Genomic DNA, 18,375 nt, shown 5'->3' on the forward strand with positions numbered 1-18,375 from the left:
GTTGCAGGATACAAAATAAATACAGAGAAATCTGTTGCATTTCTGTACACTAACAACGAACAGTCAGAAAGCGAAATTAAAGAAACAATCCCACTTACCATCACATCAAAAAGAATAAAATACTTAGGAATAAACCTACCTAAGAAGGCAAAGGACCTGTACTCTGAAAACTATGACACTGATGAAAGAAATTGAAGATGACACAAACAGTTTGAAAGATATACCATCTTCTTGGATTGGAAGAATCAATAGTGTCAAAATGACTCTACTACCCAAGGCAATCGACAGATTCAGTGTGATCCCTATCAGATTACCAATGGCATTTTTCATAGGACTAGAACAAAAACATTTAAAATTTGTATAGACACACAACAGACCCCAAATAGCCAAAGCAATCTTTTTGTTTAATTTATTTATTTATTCATTTATTTAATTTTTGGCTGCATTGGGTCTTTGCTGCTGCACACGGGTTTTTTCTAGTTGCTGAGAGCGGGGACTACTCTTCGTTGCAGTGCACAGGCTTCTCTTTGCAGTGGCTTCTCTTGTTGCAGAGCACGGGCTCTAGGCACGTGGGCTTCAGTAGTTGTGGCTCGCGGGCTCTAGAGCGCAGGCTCAGTAGTTGTGGCACATGGGCTTAGTTGCTTCACGGCATGTGGGATCTTCCCGGACCAGGGCTCGAACCTGTGTCCCCTGCATTGGCAGGTGGATTCTTAACCACTGCACCACCAGGGAAGCCCCAAAGCAATCTTGAGAAAGATAAACAGAGCTGCAGGAATCAGGCTCCCAGACTTCAGACTATACTACAAAGCTACAGTCATCAAAACAGTATGGTACTGGCACAAAAACAGAAATATAGATCAACAGAACAGGATAGAAATCTCAGAAACAAACCCACACAACTATAGTCAATTAGTCTACAACAAAGGAAGCAAGACTATATAATTGAGAAAAGACAATCTCTTCAAGAAATGGTGCTGGGGAAACTGGACAGCTACATGTAAAAAAATGAAATTAGAACATTCTTTAACACCATACACAAAAATAAACTCAAAATGGAATAAAGACCTAAATCTAAGACCAGATATTATAAAACTCTTAGAGGAAGATATAGGCAGAACACTCTTTGACAGAAATTGCAGCAATATCTTTTTCATTCTGTCTCCTACGATAATGGAAATGAAATGAAAAATAAACAAATGGGACCTAATTAAGCTCAAAAGATTTTGCACAGCAAAGGAGACCATAAACAAAAGGACAACCTACAGAATGAGAGAAGATATTTGCAAACAATGCGACCAACAAGGGATTAATCTCCAAAATTTACAGACAGCTCATGCGGCTCAATATTGAAAAAAACAAACATCCCAATCATAAAATGGGCACAACACCTAAATAGACATTTCTCCAAAGAAGGCATACAGATGGCCAGGAAGCACATGAAAAGGTGCTCAAGATCTCTAATTAGAGAAATGCAAATCAAGCCTACAATGAGATATCACCTCACACCCGTCAGAATGGCCATTATGAAAAAGTCTACAAACAATAAATGCTGGAGAGGGTGTGGAGAAAAGGGAACCCTCCCTACACTGTTGGTGGGAATATAAATTGGTACAGCCACTATGGAGAACAGTATGGATGTTCCTTAAACTGAAAACAGAGCTATGATCCAGCAATATGATCCAGCAATCCCACTCCTGGGCATATATCCAGGGAAAAATGGTTCGAAAGGATACATGCACCCCATTGTTCATTGCAGCGCTGTTTACAATAGCCAAGACATGGAAACATTCATCTGTGCACTGACAAATGAATGGATAAAGAAGATGTGGTACATATATACAATGGAATATTACTCAGCCATTAAAAAGAATGAAATAATGCCACTTGCAGCAACACGGATGGACCTGGAGGTTATCATACTAAGTGAAGTGAGTCAGACAAAGAAAAACAAATATCATATGATATCGCTTATATGCAGAATCCAGAAAAAATGATACAAACTTATTTACAAAGCAGAGACAGACTCACAGATTTAGTGAATGAACTTATGGTTACCAGAGGGGAAGTATGGAGGGAAGGGATAGATTGGGAATTTCGGATTGACTGGTACACACTGCTATATTTAAAATAGATAACCAACAAGGACCTGTGTAACACAGGGAAGGAACTCTGCTCAATACTCTGTAATAACCTAAATGGGAAAAGAATTTGAAAAAGAATAGATACATGTATATGTATAACTGAATCACTCTCTGTGCACCTGAAACTAACACAACATTGTTAATCAACTATACTCTAAATTTAAAAAAAAATCTCTCCAGGTATTCTCATAGCTAGGTGTCTTAGCAGAGTTGACACACTTGACAGTTGTTGTCAGAATTCCTATATCTGCAATGTGCAGACCAGTAAATACTTCCTTCTTCCTCTCTCTTCCCCCAAGCCTATCTGGAATATTGCCTTTGTCTGGGTATGTTATACAACGTGCTGTCACATCCTGACTTTGTACTTTCAGAGGCTATCCTTGCACAAGATAAAATGATGCAACCAGTTAAAGAATAACGTGGAATCTTGCAATTAGCTGTTTCTTGGATTCCCTAGATAACTAGCAGAAGAGAGACTTTAAGCTCTTAAGCCTATCTTAGTGAAATAAAGACTTCATTCCTAGATATGCAGGAAAAAGTGAAACTGGGGAAACAAAATGAACTCAAATGTCCAAGCATAATGTTAATTATTATATATTAATTTTTCTGTTTATTAAAAATTCCTCAGCCGTCACTTAAAAAAAATAGTAAAAGCATTGGGTTTAAGGAAAAATGGCAAAGGGTTGGAAAAAGGCCAATTACAATTACTATAACTCAACAGAAATTGTTACTTTCTTGATTTGTTTTATTACTCATAACTATGAAAGAAAACAGGTCATATAACATAATTGTGTCTACGTTAAAGATTTTTAAATAAAATTGTTCTATTTGTTTCCTAAGTCTTGTTGAGAATCGTTAACTCAATATCATAATATTAATTCTATAGCTCCCAGATTTTAAAAGTGTCATGAATTCCATTAATCATGATTAAAATTGTCACCTTGTAATGCCCCAAGAAATTTGTCCTTTTTGAAGAAAGACATTAAAATCCAAGTAGTTTACTTTGTAATTTTGCCTAGTCATTCTGTTTGTGTAAGGTCTGAATTGCTTTAAAGTAACTCATATAAGGCAGCTGGCTACTAATCAATGCCTTTCTTTTCATTTGAAGTGTTTCCTTCAGGGAAATTGTGGTGAGTTTACTATCCCATCAAGTGTTACTCCAGAACTTATATGATATCTTGTTAGAAGAGTTTGTCAAAGGCCCCTCTCCTGGGGAGGAGAAGATCCAAGTGCCAGAAACCAAGCTGGCTGGCTTCCTCAGATACATCTCCATGCAGAACTTGGCCGTCATCTTTGACCTGCTGTTGGACTCCTACAGGACGGCCAGAGAGTTTGACACCAGCCCTGGGTTGAAGTGCCTGCTGAAGAAAGTGTCTGGCATCGGGGGCGCTGCCAACCTCTACCGCCAGTCTGCCATGAGTTTTAACATTTATTTCCACGCACTGGTGTGTGCTGTTCTCAGCAACCAGGAAACCATCACTGCTGAGCAAGTGAAGAAGGTCCTTTTTGAGGACGATGAGAGGAGCACAGATTCCTCCCAGCAGTGTTCATCAGAAGATGAAGACATTTTTGAGGAGACCGCCCAGGTGAGCCCCCCTAGAGGCAAGGAGAAGAGGCAGTGGAGGGCTCGGATGCCCTCCCTCAGTGTCCAGCCCATCAGCAACGCGGACTGGGTGTGGCTGGTCAAGAGGCTTCACAAGCTGTGCATGGAGCTGTGTAATAACTACATCCAGATGCACTTGGACCTGGAAAACAGTATGGAGGAGGCACCGATCTTCAAGAGCGACCCTTTCTTCATCCTTCCCTCCTTCCAGTCGGGGTCATCCACCCCGTCCACTGGGGGCTTCTCGGGGAAAGACACACCTTCCGAGGATGACCGCAGTCAGACCCGCGATCACGCGGGCGAGCCGCCGAGCCTGAGGGGGACCAGCGGGGAAATGCTGCTGCTGCCCCCGAGCCCCAAGGTAGAGAAGAAGGACCCCAGCCGCAAGAAGGAGTGGTGGGAGAACGCCGGCAACAAAATCTACACCATGGCAGCCGACAAGACCATCTCAAAGCTGATGACCGAGTACAAGAAGAGGAAACAACAGCATAACCTGCCCACCTTCCCCAAAGAGGTCAAGGTGGAGAAGAAGGGAGAGCCACTGGGGCCCAGGGGCCAAGGCTCCCCGCTGCTCCAGCGGCCCCAGCACCTGATGGACCAGGGGCAGATGCGGCACTCCTTCAGCGCTGGCCCCGAGCTGCTGCGCCAGGAGAAGAGGCCCCGCTCGGGCTCCACCGGCAGCTCCCGGAGTGTCTCTGCAAGGGACGCCGAAGCCCAGATCCAGGTGGGTACCCGCCCCCCACCAGAGGATGCAAGGGTCCACAGCCGGCCATGCAGGAGGGAAGCTGGGTACCAGTGACGCACCTGTGCCCCTCAGGGAGCACTCAGACACGTTATGATCCTCCACAGTCAGGGGACTGCCTGCCCCTAAGACATAGGATCCATCAGTACATCCTTGTGAAACTGAAATTGTATTCTCATAATTTCAGGAATTGTTTCTATGGGTCATAACAGATACTACTGAGAATTAGGAACCCACCTGTGTAAATAAGATGACGCCAAAGCTTAGAAAATGGATGGACTTAAACCCAGGACTCAATGCCAGTTAGTCATTTGAAGATAGCCCTGAAGCAATTCTGTAGTTATGAAGAATTATGTAAAGGGAAAAGGCAAAGTGCATATTATGTGGTTATTCCAATGAATTGTTTTTCTAGCCCATCCTGAGCACATAAAAATTCTCATTTTCAGAGTGTTCCTATTCCTTTATATAATTAATATTTGCAATTCTACGGTACCTCCCAAAAATGAGCTTGAGAAGTAAAGAAGAGGGGCACTGTTTCGTTCAATTTAAGAAAAGATGAGATGGGAAAAGACAGAAGGATCTAAACTCATGGAGAGCCCTTTAAAAGTAATCTGGACGTTTATTTTAAGTTGTAGATTCCTGTTGCAGGCATAGTAAGATAGGAGCTCTTGGGCCCTAGGATTCTGTGGACCTATACAGGAATGTATTCTTAGAATGAACATAAACTTGGAATTAGTATGAATCTTGCAAGATACTTTTTTCCTCTGATGTATCTTGAACATAGAACTAAACTTCATAGTTCAGAATCCACAAAAATCATCTTAGACTGTATTTGTAAAAGTATCCAGTCAAACTGAGATGTAAGATTATTCTTTAACAGATGACCTGCTTGACAAATAACAAATCTTAATTGCTTTTTCACGTCTTGGAGATTTGCTTATGATTTCAAAAGTTACCCTAAATTAAGGTAGACCTATTCCAAGTTTTCTAGACATTAGAGAGACTGCTGATTAAAAATGTCACATGGCCTATGAAAATCTCATCATGAGAAGGCAAGAGAGTTTTTAAAAATCTGAGGAGTAAGATTTTTGTATTTTGTAAAAGCTGGAAATAATGTATTCCTAATGTGAAATGAGTCTCTGCTAGTCCTTATATATATATATATATATATATATATATATATGAACTTAAACTGATGTTTTATTATAAGTGCATTAAATTAGTAAAGACTACATTTATTGAAGCCTAAAGCCTGAGAAAACTCATTTGCATATTAGCCACACTTGAGTACAAATGAAACTGCTGGAGAAAACTGCTAATTCTCTTAATCCCTTTCTCTTAGGCATGGACCAACATGGTGCTAACAGTGCTCAATCAGATTCAGATCCTTCCGGACCAGACCTTCACAGCGCTCCAGCCAGCAGTGTTCCCATGCATCAGCCAGCTGACCTGTCACGTGACTGACATCAGAGTTCGCCAGGCTGTGAGAGAATGGCTCGGCAGAGTGGGCCGTGTCTATGACATCATTGTGTAGGAGACTCACATTCCATTCCCAAGGGGATACACCAGGAGGGTTTAGAGTATGTCTGCCAGTCCAGCTGATAGCATTTCCCCCCCACCAGCCCCCGCGACTCAGAGAACACCCAGTTGCTCCCTAACTAATCAGCACTGGGGCCATTCTGGATACTAAGGTTGTATCTGGATGACACAAGTGAAACTCTAAATTTGCACATAATTTCAGAAGACTCTATATTCCTGGACACATTTCTAAATCTTATTTCCCAATGCCTTTGCCTGCAATATTGTCCCCAAATGAGTCACTTTCAAGGGCCACTCCTTTGAAAACATTACATTGATCCATCATTTTATTTATTTATTTATAACTACATCGGTCATTTACTACTCCACCGGGTCTTAGTTGCAGCATGCCTGCAGGATCTAGTTCCCCGACCAGGGATTGAACCCGGACGATCCATCATTTTAAAAAATGCAATAGCTAAAGAAATATCTGCTGGTAAGTCAAGCTGATGTACACACAGACATGATTACCAGACATGATTAATTGGAGGAAGTACCAGACGTGATTAATTGGAGGAAGATTTATATTATGACTATGAGTTCGGCAGGGAAGAAAACAGTTGGAAAAATGTTATTCTTGGGTGTCATAATCTTTAAAATATTCCAGAACATTTCAAAATTGTTCCTAAGTTGTCAAGATTTTCTGGTTGGTATTTGCCAACTTCCTCATGTAAGGTACTATTGTGCCTTCACTTCCCTACTTCTAAAGGAAGGAAATTCTTTCATGGCAGGACTTTAAGTCTGTGGCATGGCAGCCTTTGACACATAGTACTCAGTGGTATTGGCTGATACAGATAGAGCCAAATGACTTAAGACCGGCCCCCCTGACTGTCCCAATAGTCTTTGCTTTTGTTCCCAAGCCAAAAATGAAAAGGGAAAGAAAAAATGGTGCCTTAGTTCCTTGTTGCACACACATTTCTATGCTCCACAATTATCTGAACATAAGGTATAACATTTTGTCTTTAAGAAAACAAAACAGCTCATTTTATATCAACACCCTTGGAAGAAAGGAACTCAAGAATTCACCGTCCAATGAACAGACTTCTCAGGGAAGGGAGCAGGAAGTGTGGGGTTAGGGAGACAGCTGGAAGGGGTGGGAAAGGAGGTGATGATGAAATCATTTTAAATCTGAAAATATTAAACAACAATCGTATGAAATTATGGTATCGTTCATACACACTCTAGTCTCAGAAGAAAATAAAACTACAGGAGAAAAGGACACAGAATGAAGTTTAGGAAATGAAGTTTTTCAGTTTAAAATATTTCTCCTCTCTGGCAAGTAGATTTGCCCTCTGTTTGAGGTCTTTTAATTCAAGCATATTTTAACCAGATATTTATTTTCCTAATTATTACTAGAAAATTAATTTGAAATCTTTATCTTATTATTTACAGTATATTTAATATTTCTTAAATTATAATAGTGATTAAAACTCCTCAAACCCACTCACACACATTCTAAAGAGTTAGTTGCTAAGAGATATGTTTTAATTTTCCCAGCTTCTAAAAATTATTCGTAATTGAGAATATTGTCCCTAAAACATCAACTCTTAAGGGTGGAAGTAAGGATTTAAAACTGACAGCTTTATTCAGTGCTGGTATTTGTAAACTTTGTCTTCCTTGGGAATATATAACTATCTACAAGGTTAAGAGGAAGACAGGGTTCCCTGATTTATTTAGGCAATCTAAAAGAAAGAACCTTATCATTCGATTCGCTATGCCATCTGGAGATCACCACAGAATTCAGAAGATGTTTTTCCAGTTCCACAGAACACTCTTTGCCTTCAGTTTTTGCTCATTAGACAATAATGCAAGTTTAGAAACAGATCAACAATTTGATGTTAACAAGCAATGAATCGTTGGCATAGCAATAAGTTGTGTTCTATACTTTAGATTTTTTTTTTATATTTTGTAAGTAGAATTGAAAGTTGGGTAGATACTTCTTTTTTTTTTTTTTTTTTAACAAAAGCAGTACACCATTGTTGTTTTGTTTCTTTTTGTAGCTCATCTAAGGTTCATTTCCTTGTGAGCTTCTGAGTATTCCGCAGTTTACGGGGGTGGGGGGAGCTTCAACAAAGCAGAGTATTATCAAATCAGAGTAATTACAAAATGTTTATATCTGGCAACTTTTTATAAAGTATAAAAATTCAAAGGAAGCCAGTCTCAATTCATGAAGGTCATGTCCTGGAAGTTGTTAACCGTTTAGAAGTCAGAATTCATCGTCTTGACAGATTCTCTATTGTGGGATTCATGGCTAGCTTATGAAAACAAGTTTACCCCATTCTGTATTCAAACACTGCTCTAGTACCAGCCTAATTATGGGTCCCAAGAATAAAAGATGAGAGGATGTACATCATTCTTTACCTACAATTTTGTCAGAGGGTTTTCGTCCCTTCCCGTCATTTTTTCTGTAGACCACCCCTCCGGCCCACAGCAGTCTTCAACCCACCTCCATTCCCAACACACTGTGCATCACATCCATGTCAGATTTCAGCTGGAAAATTAGCTAAGTCACAGTAATACTTCTCAGAGGTGTTTGCAGTTTTCAAAAAGGACATGGCTTGATGCAAATAATCTCCGAGGAATAGTACACTTCAGGTCATAGAGAAGTTAGTCAGATCTTCCCAGGGGTGAAGAAGAAAGGGACATATGTAAAAACCCTTAGTAGATGAGTGGTCCCTCCCCACACTGCCCCATCTGTCCCTCACTCTTCCTGGTGTCTCCATTTCTGCCTTTCCCCATCTCTTCTTTCATTCCCTCCCATGGTCTCTGAAAGACCAAGGTCAAGACAAGCCTTTGTAGTTACAACGGCTATTACCATATATTTTCAGATCTAAGCAGAATAAGATTTTTATTGCTTTTAGTTGCCTGTATCTACTGCCAAAAGTGTGTTACCCTCTGGTTGAGATTTATTCTTTTTCTAATATTTTGGTAGTGTTCATCTTTTCCAAAGTGAGGAAGCACGCTAGAAAACTCAAAGTGCAAAAGAATTCCTGACTGAATAGCCCAGCCAAGTACACCACACTCTGCAACAGATGTCTCCTTGCCATAGGAGGACTTAGATTTGATGGAGGGCTAATAAATTGTTCATAGGATCTCTCCTACCTCTTGCATCTCCTGATCAGCTTTGACAGATGCTTAGGCTGTCTCTTTACACCCTCTTGTCATCTCTCCCCTTACGATTATTTTCCTGCCTTCTCCATCAATACAAAACTAGGGCAACTTTTACCACTTTTAGGCTGTTTAATGACCAAGGCAGATGCTAACATATAAAACAGCTCAGACTAAATCAAACATGACCAAATGTTATCATAATTCCAAAGTACCTTTAAATTGAAACTTCTTGGTACAGCGATCAGTAGGCTTTGTTGTTGCTGTTCTTGTTGTTCCAAGGAGAGGGATTATACAGAGTCAGTTGAGAGTCAAATAGCCTTAACTATAAGAAGGTAATGCAATTATAGTAATAGATATTTTTGACTTCCCCAAATACATCATAGTACTGCTTATGTAGGAAAGTTTTCTTTCTCAGAAAGAAAAATCCATTTGTGTCAGTCCCATCAAACTAAGCAAAATGAAGACCTCTGGGGCTTCCCTGGTGGCACAGTGGTTGAGAGTCCGCCTGCCTATGCAGGGGACACGGGTTCGTACCCCAGTCCGGGAAGATCCCACATGCCGCAGAGCGGCTGGGCCCGTGAGCCATGGCCGCTGAGCCTGCGCGTCCGGAGCCTGTGCTCCGTAACGGGAGAGGCCACAACAGTGAGAGGCCCGCGTCCCGCAAAAAATAAATAAATAAATAAAAAATGAAGACCTCTGTTTGGAGCTGATAACAATAGCAAGAGGTTACAAACAGCAGTGGGGGGAGGTAACATCATTGAGTGCCTCTGAGAACGTGGACCTTTACCTACTTTTACCATATTTAATTCCCACAATAACACTGTGAAACAGGTATTGTTGTCCTCATTTTTTCAGATGAGGATGCAGACCCAGAGAGGTTCAGAAACTTGCCCAAGATAACCCGTAAATGGCAAAGTTGGTTGCAAAAGAGATGTTCCTGAGTTCAAAGGCCAGGCTCTGTACAACACCATGTCTAAGTGCACAGTGTAAACACTTCAGTGTTTCAAGGAATTAAACAGTTAAAATGAGTTGAAGATATTACATTGATGTCCCTATCTATAATGTTATGGGGATTTTTCAATAGGGTTAAAAGAAAAAGATAGTGTTTAGGCATAGTAAGGTCATATATAACATAATATTTTTATGTTTGAAAATAAAGAAAACAAAATCTAATCTTAAAGCAGATCCTCAGTGGTAATTTAGGAAACTCACCAAATTAGGTGGACATGATGGAATAATATTGTCCATGGCCAGCTATTATGTGGAAAACCATGACAGTCTGTGTCTGGAATGACAGCAACAATTTGTTGACCTTTACCAATTACCATTTAATCACTCAGACTAAAGTGTCCTGTAGCCAACAGTGCCTCTCTACTTGATTCCCCTGGAAGTATATAGGACTGAATTGTAGGTCATCATCAAACTTTGGGAATATGCAAAATAAATGACCATTTTTCAAAATGCACATTCTCTGAAGAAGCAGCAACACAAGATTGCTTAAAAATTCAGGTACTGAGGGCATCAGGTCAATATGCAGAGTAACCACGTGCCATGACACCTAAATATACTTGCCTTGTAGACAAGGAAACAGGCAGAAGGAAAAATCCAACATAATGCAGTAAGTGAATGACAAAACTTACATCTGCTTGGGTACCATTTAGGAAGACTTAGTGTGGCCTTAAAAAAGCAAGACTATTTTTAAGCACTTTTTATTGAATATATGAGCTTGTTTATGGCAAGATTTATGAAATTGGGTAAAGAAGTCATTTATAATTATGCCTCATCCAAAAAAAATGTGCTCTCCTCCTTCACGAGTGCAGCAATCTAGAAAATGTTGTCTCTGTCTTTCGTGAGATCCCTTTCCTCTGGCTGTATTGTAATATTTGTATTTGATGTGGAAGTAACTAATAATTAAGGTTTTAGATTAGAACACCATTCAGATTTCCAAAATACAATTATTACTTCAGGGAAGATAGACTAAAAAAAAAAATCATCCCCTGGGATAATGTAGGAGAAACTTACTTGAGAACAATGCCTAATTTCCTTGTAAAGAGGGGCAGTACTTACCAATTGAAGAAAAACCCACTACCACACAGCTAGCACCATCCAAAACCTTTCCCCTCTATCTTTGTGTGATAATGCAAGGGGGGGGTCTAGGGAGGAGAGACTAGCTAGCTGGCCATCTTAGTGACACAAACTGCGGTCAACTTCTGCTGAATTCCATCCAATTACAGTCCTTCCAGCCTTTTCAACTACCAAAAATTGTTTGTACTGTTAATTCCTATCCTGAACGTTCAAGTAGTGGTCGTCTCGTATCTTTAGACGTTAGAACAGTTGTTGTCAAACTTTAGCACATATCAGAGTCACCTGGAGGTCTTGTTAAGGCACAGATTGCCGGTCCAGAGCCCAGAGTATCTGATTCAGTAGGCCTAGAAATTTGCATTTCTAACAAGTTCCCAGATGAGGCCAGTGCTGCTGGTCTGGGGACCACACTTTGAGGTCCAATACCTGGAAAAAATTTCTAACTACTCCCTTTAAGATCAGCCTGACTTATCAAGCAGTAGAGAAAAACCGAACTTCACCTTGGGCAGACAACTTGGAATTGGATTCTCTACAGCACTGCTGTTCAGTCTTCCCAGTTTCCAGGTTTATTATTTATTATTATGCCAACAATTGATTTTTACAAGGTAGAAGACAATGAATGTATAAGTTCTATGGAACAGTGAGATCAATGTAAGCTTCTCGTCTTTGTATTTAGAAACATTAACTCTATGGATGACCTTTTGTATCATGTTGACTTTTTGACTTGTACTGAAGGTGATTTTAAAGTATGTAGGGTTTTAATTTCTTCTGTCCATAGTTTTGATGAGATGTTTCCATGTTGATTCCATCACAACCTTGGCTCCTGGCTTCCAGAAATTTTTGAGTAGTTGCTCGCTTGCCAGTAGTTTTATATCCCTCATTAGTCACCAGAATACCAGCACATCAAGATGATACTATACTACTTGATGTGTCTTCATCTTTCACTTAACTGTCTGGTGTAAATTAATATTTTAATTTCCTACATATCTGTAAAGAGTCTACCAAATGGCTTCACGAGAATTTGCAAGTGGAACCAACTCCCTTTTGAGCAGCACATGTGCCTGTTTTAAGGACTTTTCATTACATATGTTGTGTTGTGCATGTATCTACACAATCAAGACCATATTCATTATCTCATTTTCCAAATGAGGAGAAAAATGTGAAAGCGCATCAGTATGCTTTGGGAATACAGTGAAATCATGTTAAATATAGATGGGGCCTTAGTTTATCTCTTAACTCTTTATTCAGTTAATTAGTTTTGGAAATTTTTTTCCGTTAAACAAAATAAGGACCACAGAGGTAATAATTCAAGAGAAAAAAAATTGAGTACCTCAAACTCATCTCCCCTGTATATATACTAATGACACAAAATTTTTATTGATTCAGTTAAGTTTCTCTAAAGACTTCTGTTTAAGTATCCTGACATTATTTAAACTGTTATATAAGTAGAAAGTAATGACTATATTTACTAGAATTAGTGAGAGGAGAAAGCACACCAGTGTTAATGATGTCAAGGATTCAAGTCCTTGCCTCTGTAGACAGGAATAATTGAAGCTTTTCTACTGCAGCTTCATTTCCCCTAATCATTTTTGGAAATGATGTGTGCGTTTTGTTTTTTTAATAATAACGGATGTTGAATTAAATTTTAAAAATTAATCTCTAGTAATCATTTATTTTTGTTTTACCAGCTGGTGCCAAAAAGGGGAGGAAGGAATCCAAAAGCCAGTCTTTTAAACTAACATGTAAAGTATGTTTTCTCTTAAAGTTGGGAAGCTCACGGCCCTGGCTCTACCAGCCACCAAGTGGCCACCACGGCTGCCTCGTGACTAGGTACAGGCAACTTCGTGTGCCTCCCTCTCTCCTTACATCCAATTTTTGTTGGAAGTGGTCCTCTCCAATAAAACTTGGTTTCCCACACAATAGGTAAAACTGGACAAAGATTAATGCTTTTTGATATGTTTGGTTTCACTTCAATTGAAACCATGTGGTAGAATTTCCAGGTATGCTATGAACGGGGCAGGAGCAGGTGCCTAGAGGGAAAGGCTGGTTTTGTTTGGTTTTGTTTCTTACTTTGTTTTTAGTGGATGGGTGGGGATGGGGGCAAGAATAAGAAGTTTATTGCCCTAATCATGCCAAAAACTGATTCAAGATGATTTTCCTGCTGTTCTAAGAGGAATAGACTTAGAAAAATTACATTATAATCGGTTCCCCTGCTACCATCTCCCACTCTAAGTAAAGCCAATGGGTGGTAAGGGTCCTTTTATCCTTTCTTGTATTATGCCAAAGACTAGACTTGTTTTCACTGAAAATTATAAATAAATGAAGCTTGGTATAGCCATAATGATTTGAGTCCGTATACCATTTTATCCATAGAATGCAAAACTCATCCCTGCAACCCTATTCACCAGGAGCCTTGAAGCATTTTGTTTACTCCAAAGGACTTGTCAAGGAAGTAGTTTTTGTTTTGCCTTCTTTTTTAGTCAGTTTGGTCAATTTAAAAAAAAAAAATGAAAACCACCATCCTTTATATGTTGATATAACTATTTGATTTGATATAATCTGTGTTGTTTAACAGGTTCCTGTAAGCAAGCTTGCAAGTGTATTTTGTGTACATTTTATCTGAGGTGAAAATGAAAATTCTAAAGAGAAAATATTTTAAAAGATATTGTATTTATGTTGCTTGTGTTGTAGAATAAAGATTCAAATGCATCAAAAAAATCTGATATGTGAAACCATTTTCTTCACTGAATAAATATATCAAAATAATCTATGTAAATATCCTGTTTACAGAATTCTGCTAAATGAACTAGGTTCCTTTCCTTGGCGTTTCGTAACTCTGAAGAAACTCCCCCTTCCAATTCTATAATACAGAAATAGTCACTTGACAATTTGGTGAATGCCTAGAAAATACATTTGAAGAAAAATATATATATAACATAGTATTATATATTATATACAGTATTATACTACATTATATATAATATTTACTATATATATCTACTACATATATACCACTGTATCCTTTTTAAAAAGAGGGCTGGGGTTTCCCTGGTGGCACAGTGGTTGAGAGTCCGCCTGCCGATGCAGGGGACACGGGTTCGTGCCCCGGTCTGGGAAGATCCCACATGCCGCAGAGCGGCTGGGCCCGTGAGCCATGGCCGCTGAGCCTGCGCGTCTGGAGCCTGTGCTCCGTAACGGGAGAGGCCACAACAGTGAGAGGCCCGCATACCGCAAAAATAAATAAATAAATAAATAAAAATAAAAAGAGGGCGTATTTTACAATATTATTTTGATGTCTTTCTTCATAAGAATGGATATCAAATTCATGTTATCAGTAGATATTGATGTAGTTTATTCATTTAAAAGAACTAAACGAATGTATTACCTTGATTGTTCGTAAACAACCAAATCCCTAAATAGGAATATTGTTATTAAAAGGTAATATTAAAAAGAAAAATACAGCCGCTTTTAACTTCATTATCTTATTGGATTGCAGTTTTTAAATTGCAATTTCAAAAGCCTATTAATAGTATAAGCCTAGCAATCATCAAACCCGAATTGTGGAAAACTGCTATTTGGCCACTAGGGGGATAAAAGCCGTACAAAATGGATGGAATTAGTGTATATGACCTTAAATCATGAGTCTATCATTCTGTCATACACTCTGGTAATCTCACAGTTGTACTGCTAAGACTCAGCCCCTTCCATTGTATGAACAAAATAAATCTGAAATAGACACGAACATACTTTGCATAAGGAAATCACCAACAAGGGACCAAGCATGTTCACAGAGACAGCTGTGGCAGCATAGAGAGGGCCTTGGACCTTAGCCAGAAAAGCTGACTTCACATCCTACACTTTGCCCCTTCCTGGGAGTAGGAAGACAACACTCGCATACAGAGCTCAAGGTTCCTGCTCTGTAAAGTGAAAGATAACGTGAAAGCCCCAATGTTGCAGTGCTTTGTAAATGCTAATGCCTAATAGATGCTAACTACTATGTGTTAGAGAATAACCCATTTCATAACTAGCCCCACTATTCTGCAAGATGATTTATACTTGAGATCTAATGTGTACATATCCTTGACATTCACATCCAGGAATGCACTACAACACAGAAAGCTCAACATCTTGTGCCAATCTTATAAGAGGAGGTCAGCAGCTCAGATGCAGATCTCTTTAACCGAACACTTTGGAAATAAATTCTAGGTCAATACCAATTCTTCCATTATTCATATTCAGCAATAAATACAATATGTACATAAATCTATATTTCTTTAGAGACTTGATATGCTTCAACTATTTGGCTTATGATCAAAACTTCTATTATGATTTAGCTTTGATAAATATTTTATATCACTCATTAGAAAATTCATTTTCCCATCCAGCTTAAAGATAGGTTCAATATGTAAGTGAAGATAAAATTGAAGTATAATGCAATATTGTGGCTTTCACATATTGACCAACATTCCTATTATCTCGAGCCTCTGGAAGAGCACTCTAAGCTCTTCCTTGTTTGTTTTTATTTATAGATTCCTAGGTACCACATCAAGTCATCTGTGCCCTGAGTCTGCCCTGCTAACTTAATCTGTTTGCACAAGATGTTCTGTTGTCAGAGAAACAAACTATTTAGTTTAATGGTCTCATCCAAACTCAGACGTGGCACCAACATAATAAAATCCCAGAAAAATATATAAGCAGATTCTAAATCACAAAAAAGTATTATTTCAAGATGAAGGGATCAGATTTACAACAGTTTAGAGCAGAGAACTCAAATATTGAACTTTAATTGATTTTGATATGGTTTCCTAGTCTTTATATCAATATATTATTTGCTATATTGAGCTGTTATAACAAATGCAAATGATATAAGGAAGTAAAACAACATCCTTCTGCTGGTCTCTCCAGCAGAGAATAATCTTAAAGAAAATAGATTAGATGTTAAATGTTGTGATGCAGAAGGCTCCATTATAACTCAACTTGAAATAGTGAGTATTGAAGTTAATTTACCAATTATAAAGGAAAACATACTGTTAGCTATATTAGAGTTAAAAGTTCAATATTCTAAGGTTTGTTTTAATCTGCTCCTAAGATGGCCATCAAATCAGTAAGTATTAATGAATTTTCTAATTAATAATAAATTACAAAAATAACATTCTTCTCAAACCCTAAAATAGATTCATTTTTGAAGTAGAAGGAATATATTATTACAAATCCCTCTCAGATCAAAACCATTTAGAAATAGATTTCTTGGAAAACTGAGCATAGCTGACATCTGTTCAGTATCTATTCAAGTAGATGACTGGCTTGGGGTTCACTGTTCCAGGAGGGATAGGGATATGATGGGGCAGAATGACAAGAAGTTGCCTGTAAGATTCTCTGGCTCTTATATTCCAAAAGAGGGAGAGGGGGAGGAGGAGGGGGGAGGGGAGGGGAGGGGGAGGAGTTTAATTGTGGGTTTTGAGGGAAGGGTGTCATGGAAAGGGAGAATGAAGACAAACTCTCTATGGTAGAAACGTGAGGGAAAAGAAATCCTTCCTCTTTGATTAGAGCTGAATTCCCAGGGCTGGAAGGAAGAGGAAGAAGAGGTTTAACAGCAGAAAGGCTGCAGGTCAGGGAGGACCCCTGCACTGGCAAAACTATAAGAAAAAGCATTCCTGTCATGGTATTCCTTGGCTGCAGTCAGGCCAGATAGCCTGGGAAAAAGTCCCAATCCCTAGGTGTGTCACAGAGTAGCAGAAAGATCTCCACACACCAATTCATGGTGTAGAAGTAACAGAGTGATCAGCCACCCTGGCGGAATGGAGGCTCAGAACGCTTTTTAGGTAAGTTAGAAGAAAATAAAGAAAATTGAAATGTGATACGTGAACTTTGTGGACTGAGATTTACACCAGCTTTTGCAGCGAATAATCTAAAATCACGGTATGTCTAGTTTTGCAAGGCAATTGGAATTGGGGGGTGGCAGGCAGAGACAGCTGCCCCTACAAATGCAGATTTATTTCCAAGGAAATGCCGACAGAGTTGGCACTTGACGAGCCCTATCAGGTCCAATGCCTTTGGCCCTTGGCAGCATCATAAAGGTTTCTGCCTCTTTGGGAATAAGGCTGCCTCATCAGATCATCTTCCACTGAGGTCCCAGATTCTCTCCCCTGAGATGTGTGAGCTAGTTTGACAGAGTAGAGTTTGGTTCCTCCCATCTGGAGGCCCCAGATGCTGTAAGCAAACCAAATGTGACCTCCACCTGATTCCCTAGCCTCCCTTCTAGTCGCTCCCAGGTAAACTTAGGCATCTCACCTCCCTTCTGCCAGTGGCTGCATTAGTCCCACTTCATGTTGTAGCTAACCGGCAAAAGACATCGCCCATTCCATGTGGATTGTAGCCAGATTCAGTCTTAGAACTGTAACTTATTTCTTTATATAATCTCCATAAGGAACATAACAGGACAAAAGCTTACTGAGTGACTCAATCTCTATGAAAAACATGCCTCCCCGTACCTCCAACGTATACACCTGCACCAGCTCAGCTACTCTGGACAGTCTCAAATTGTAATGGAAATAACAACTATTTGACTGATGGTTGAACTTGCAGGTGTCCAGGCCTCACCATAGAAATTCTCACAGTAAGAATGATGCAGGCCTCAGGGATCTGCATTTTGACAACCTTTCAACAGGATTCTGATAGAGAGCCTATAGATCACTCTTCAAAAATTATTCTATGTTTAGTCTTATTCTAAGAATCTGATATATAATCTGACCTAAAATTAAAAGGCTGTAAGTTTGGTCCCTCAAAGGAATAGTGTAGGTAGAGGCCCAGAAGTGGGTAGCAGTTGTTCAAGCATTTAACCCCCCCGGTTGATTCACTTTAAAGCAGAGATTTGTGACCTGGGGTGTGCAAAGAATTAGGGGATTCTTAAAGAAGAAAGGGAAAAAGTATAGCCTTATTTTTACTGACTTCTAACTGAAATTTAACATGTCTTTCAATTTGTAATGTAGGCAACAAACCACAGTGATGATGGCAGGCCTAGTGACTTGTTACCCATAAAGTCACAGATCTTTTCCTATTGCAGATCCCTCAAAATTCTCACATTTGGGAAGCACTAGAGTTGCTAGATCTTGTCATTT

The 18,375-nt window shown here is 39.3% G+C and overlaps 1 protein-coding gene across 1 annotated transcript in view; it reads left to right on the top strand.

The window, feature by feature from the left end:
* Window positions 1-13,775, top strand: part of ARFGEF3 (ARFGEF family member 3) — a 190,466-nt gene extending 176,691 nt beyond the window's left edge. Inside the window, exons 33-34 of the mRNA XM_030853353.2 lie at window positions 3,250-4,468; window positions 5,829-13,775. Of these exons, the coding sequence (XP_030709213.2) occupies window positions 3,250-4,468; window positions 5,829-6,020 (1,411 nt within the window). The 3' untranslated portion in view covers window positions 6,021-13,775. The remainder of the gene's footprint in view (window positions 1-3,249; window positions 4,469-5,828) is intronic.
* The last annotated feature ends 4,600 nt before the right edge of the window (window positions 13,776-18,375 follow it).

The sequence above is a fragment of the Globicephala melas genome, chromosome 14, assembly GCF_963455315.2.
Source record: "Globicephala melas chromosome 14, mGloMel1.2, whole genome shotgun sequence".
In the NCBI taxonomy this organism is placed as follows: Eukaryota; Metazoa; Chordata; class Mammalia; order Artiodactyla; family Delphinidae; genus Globicephala; species Globicephala melas.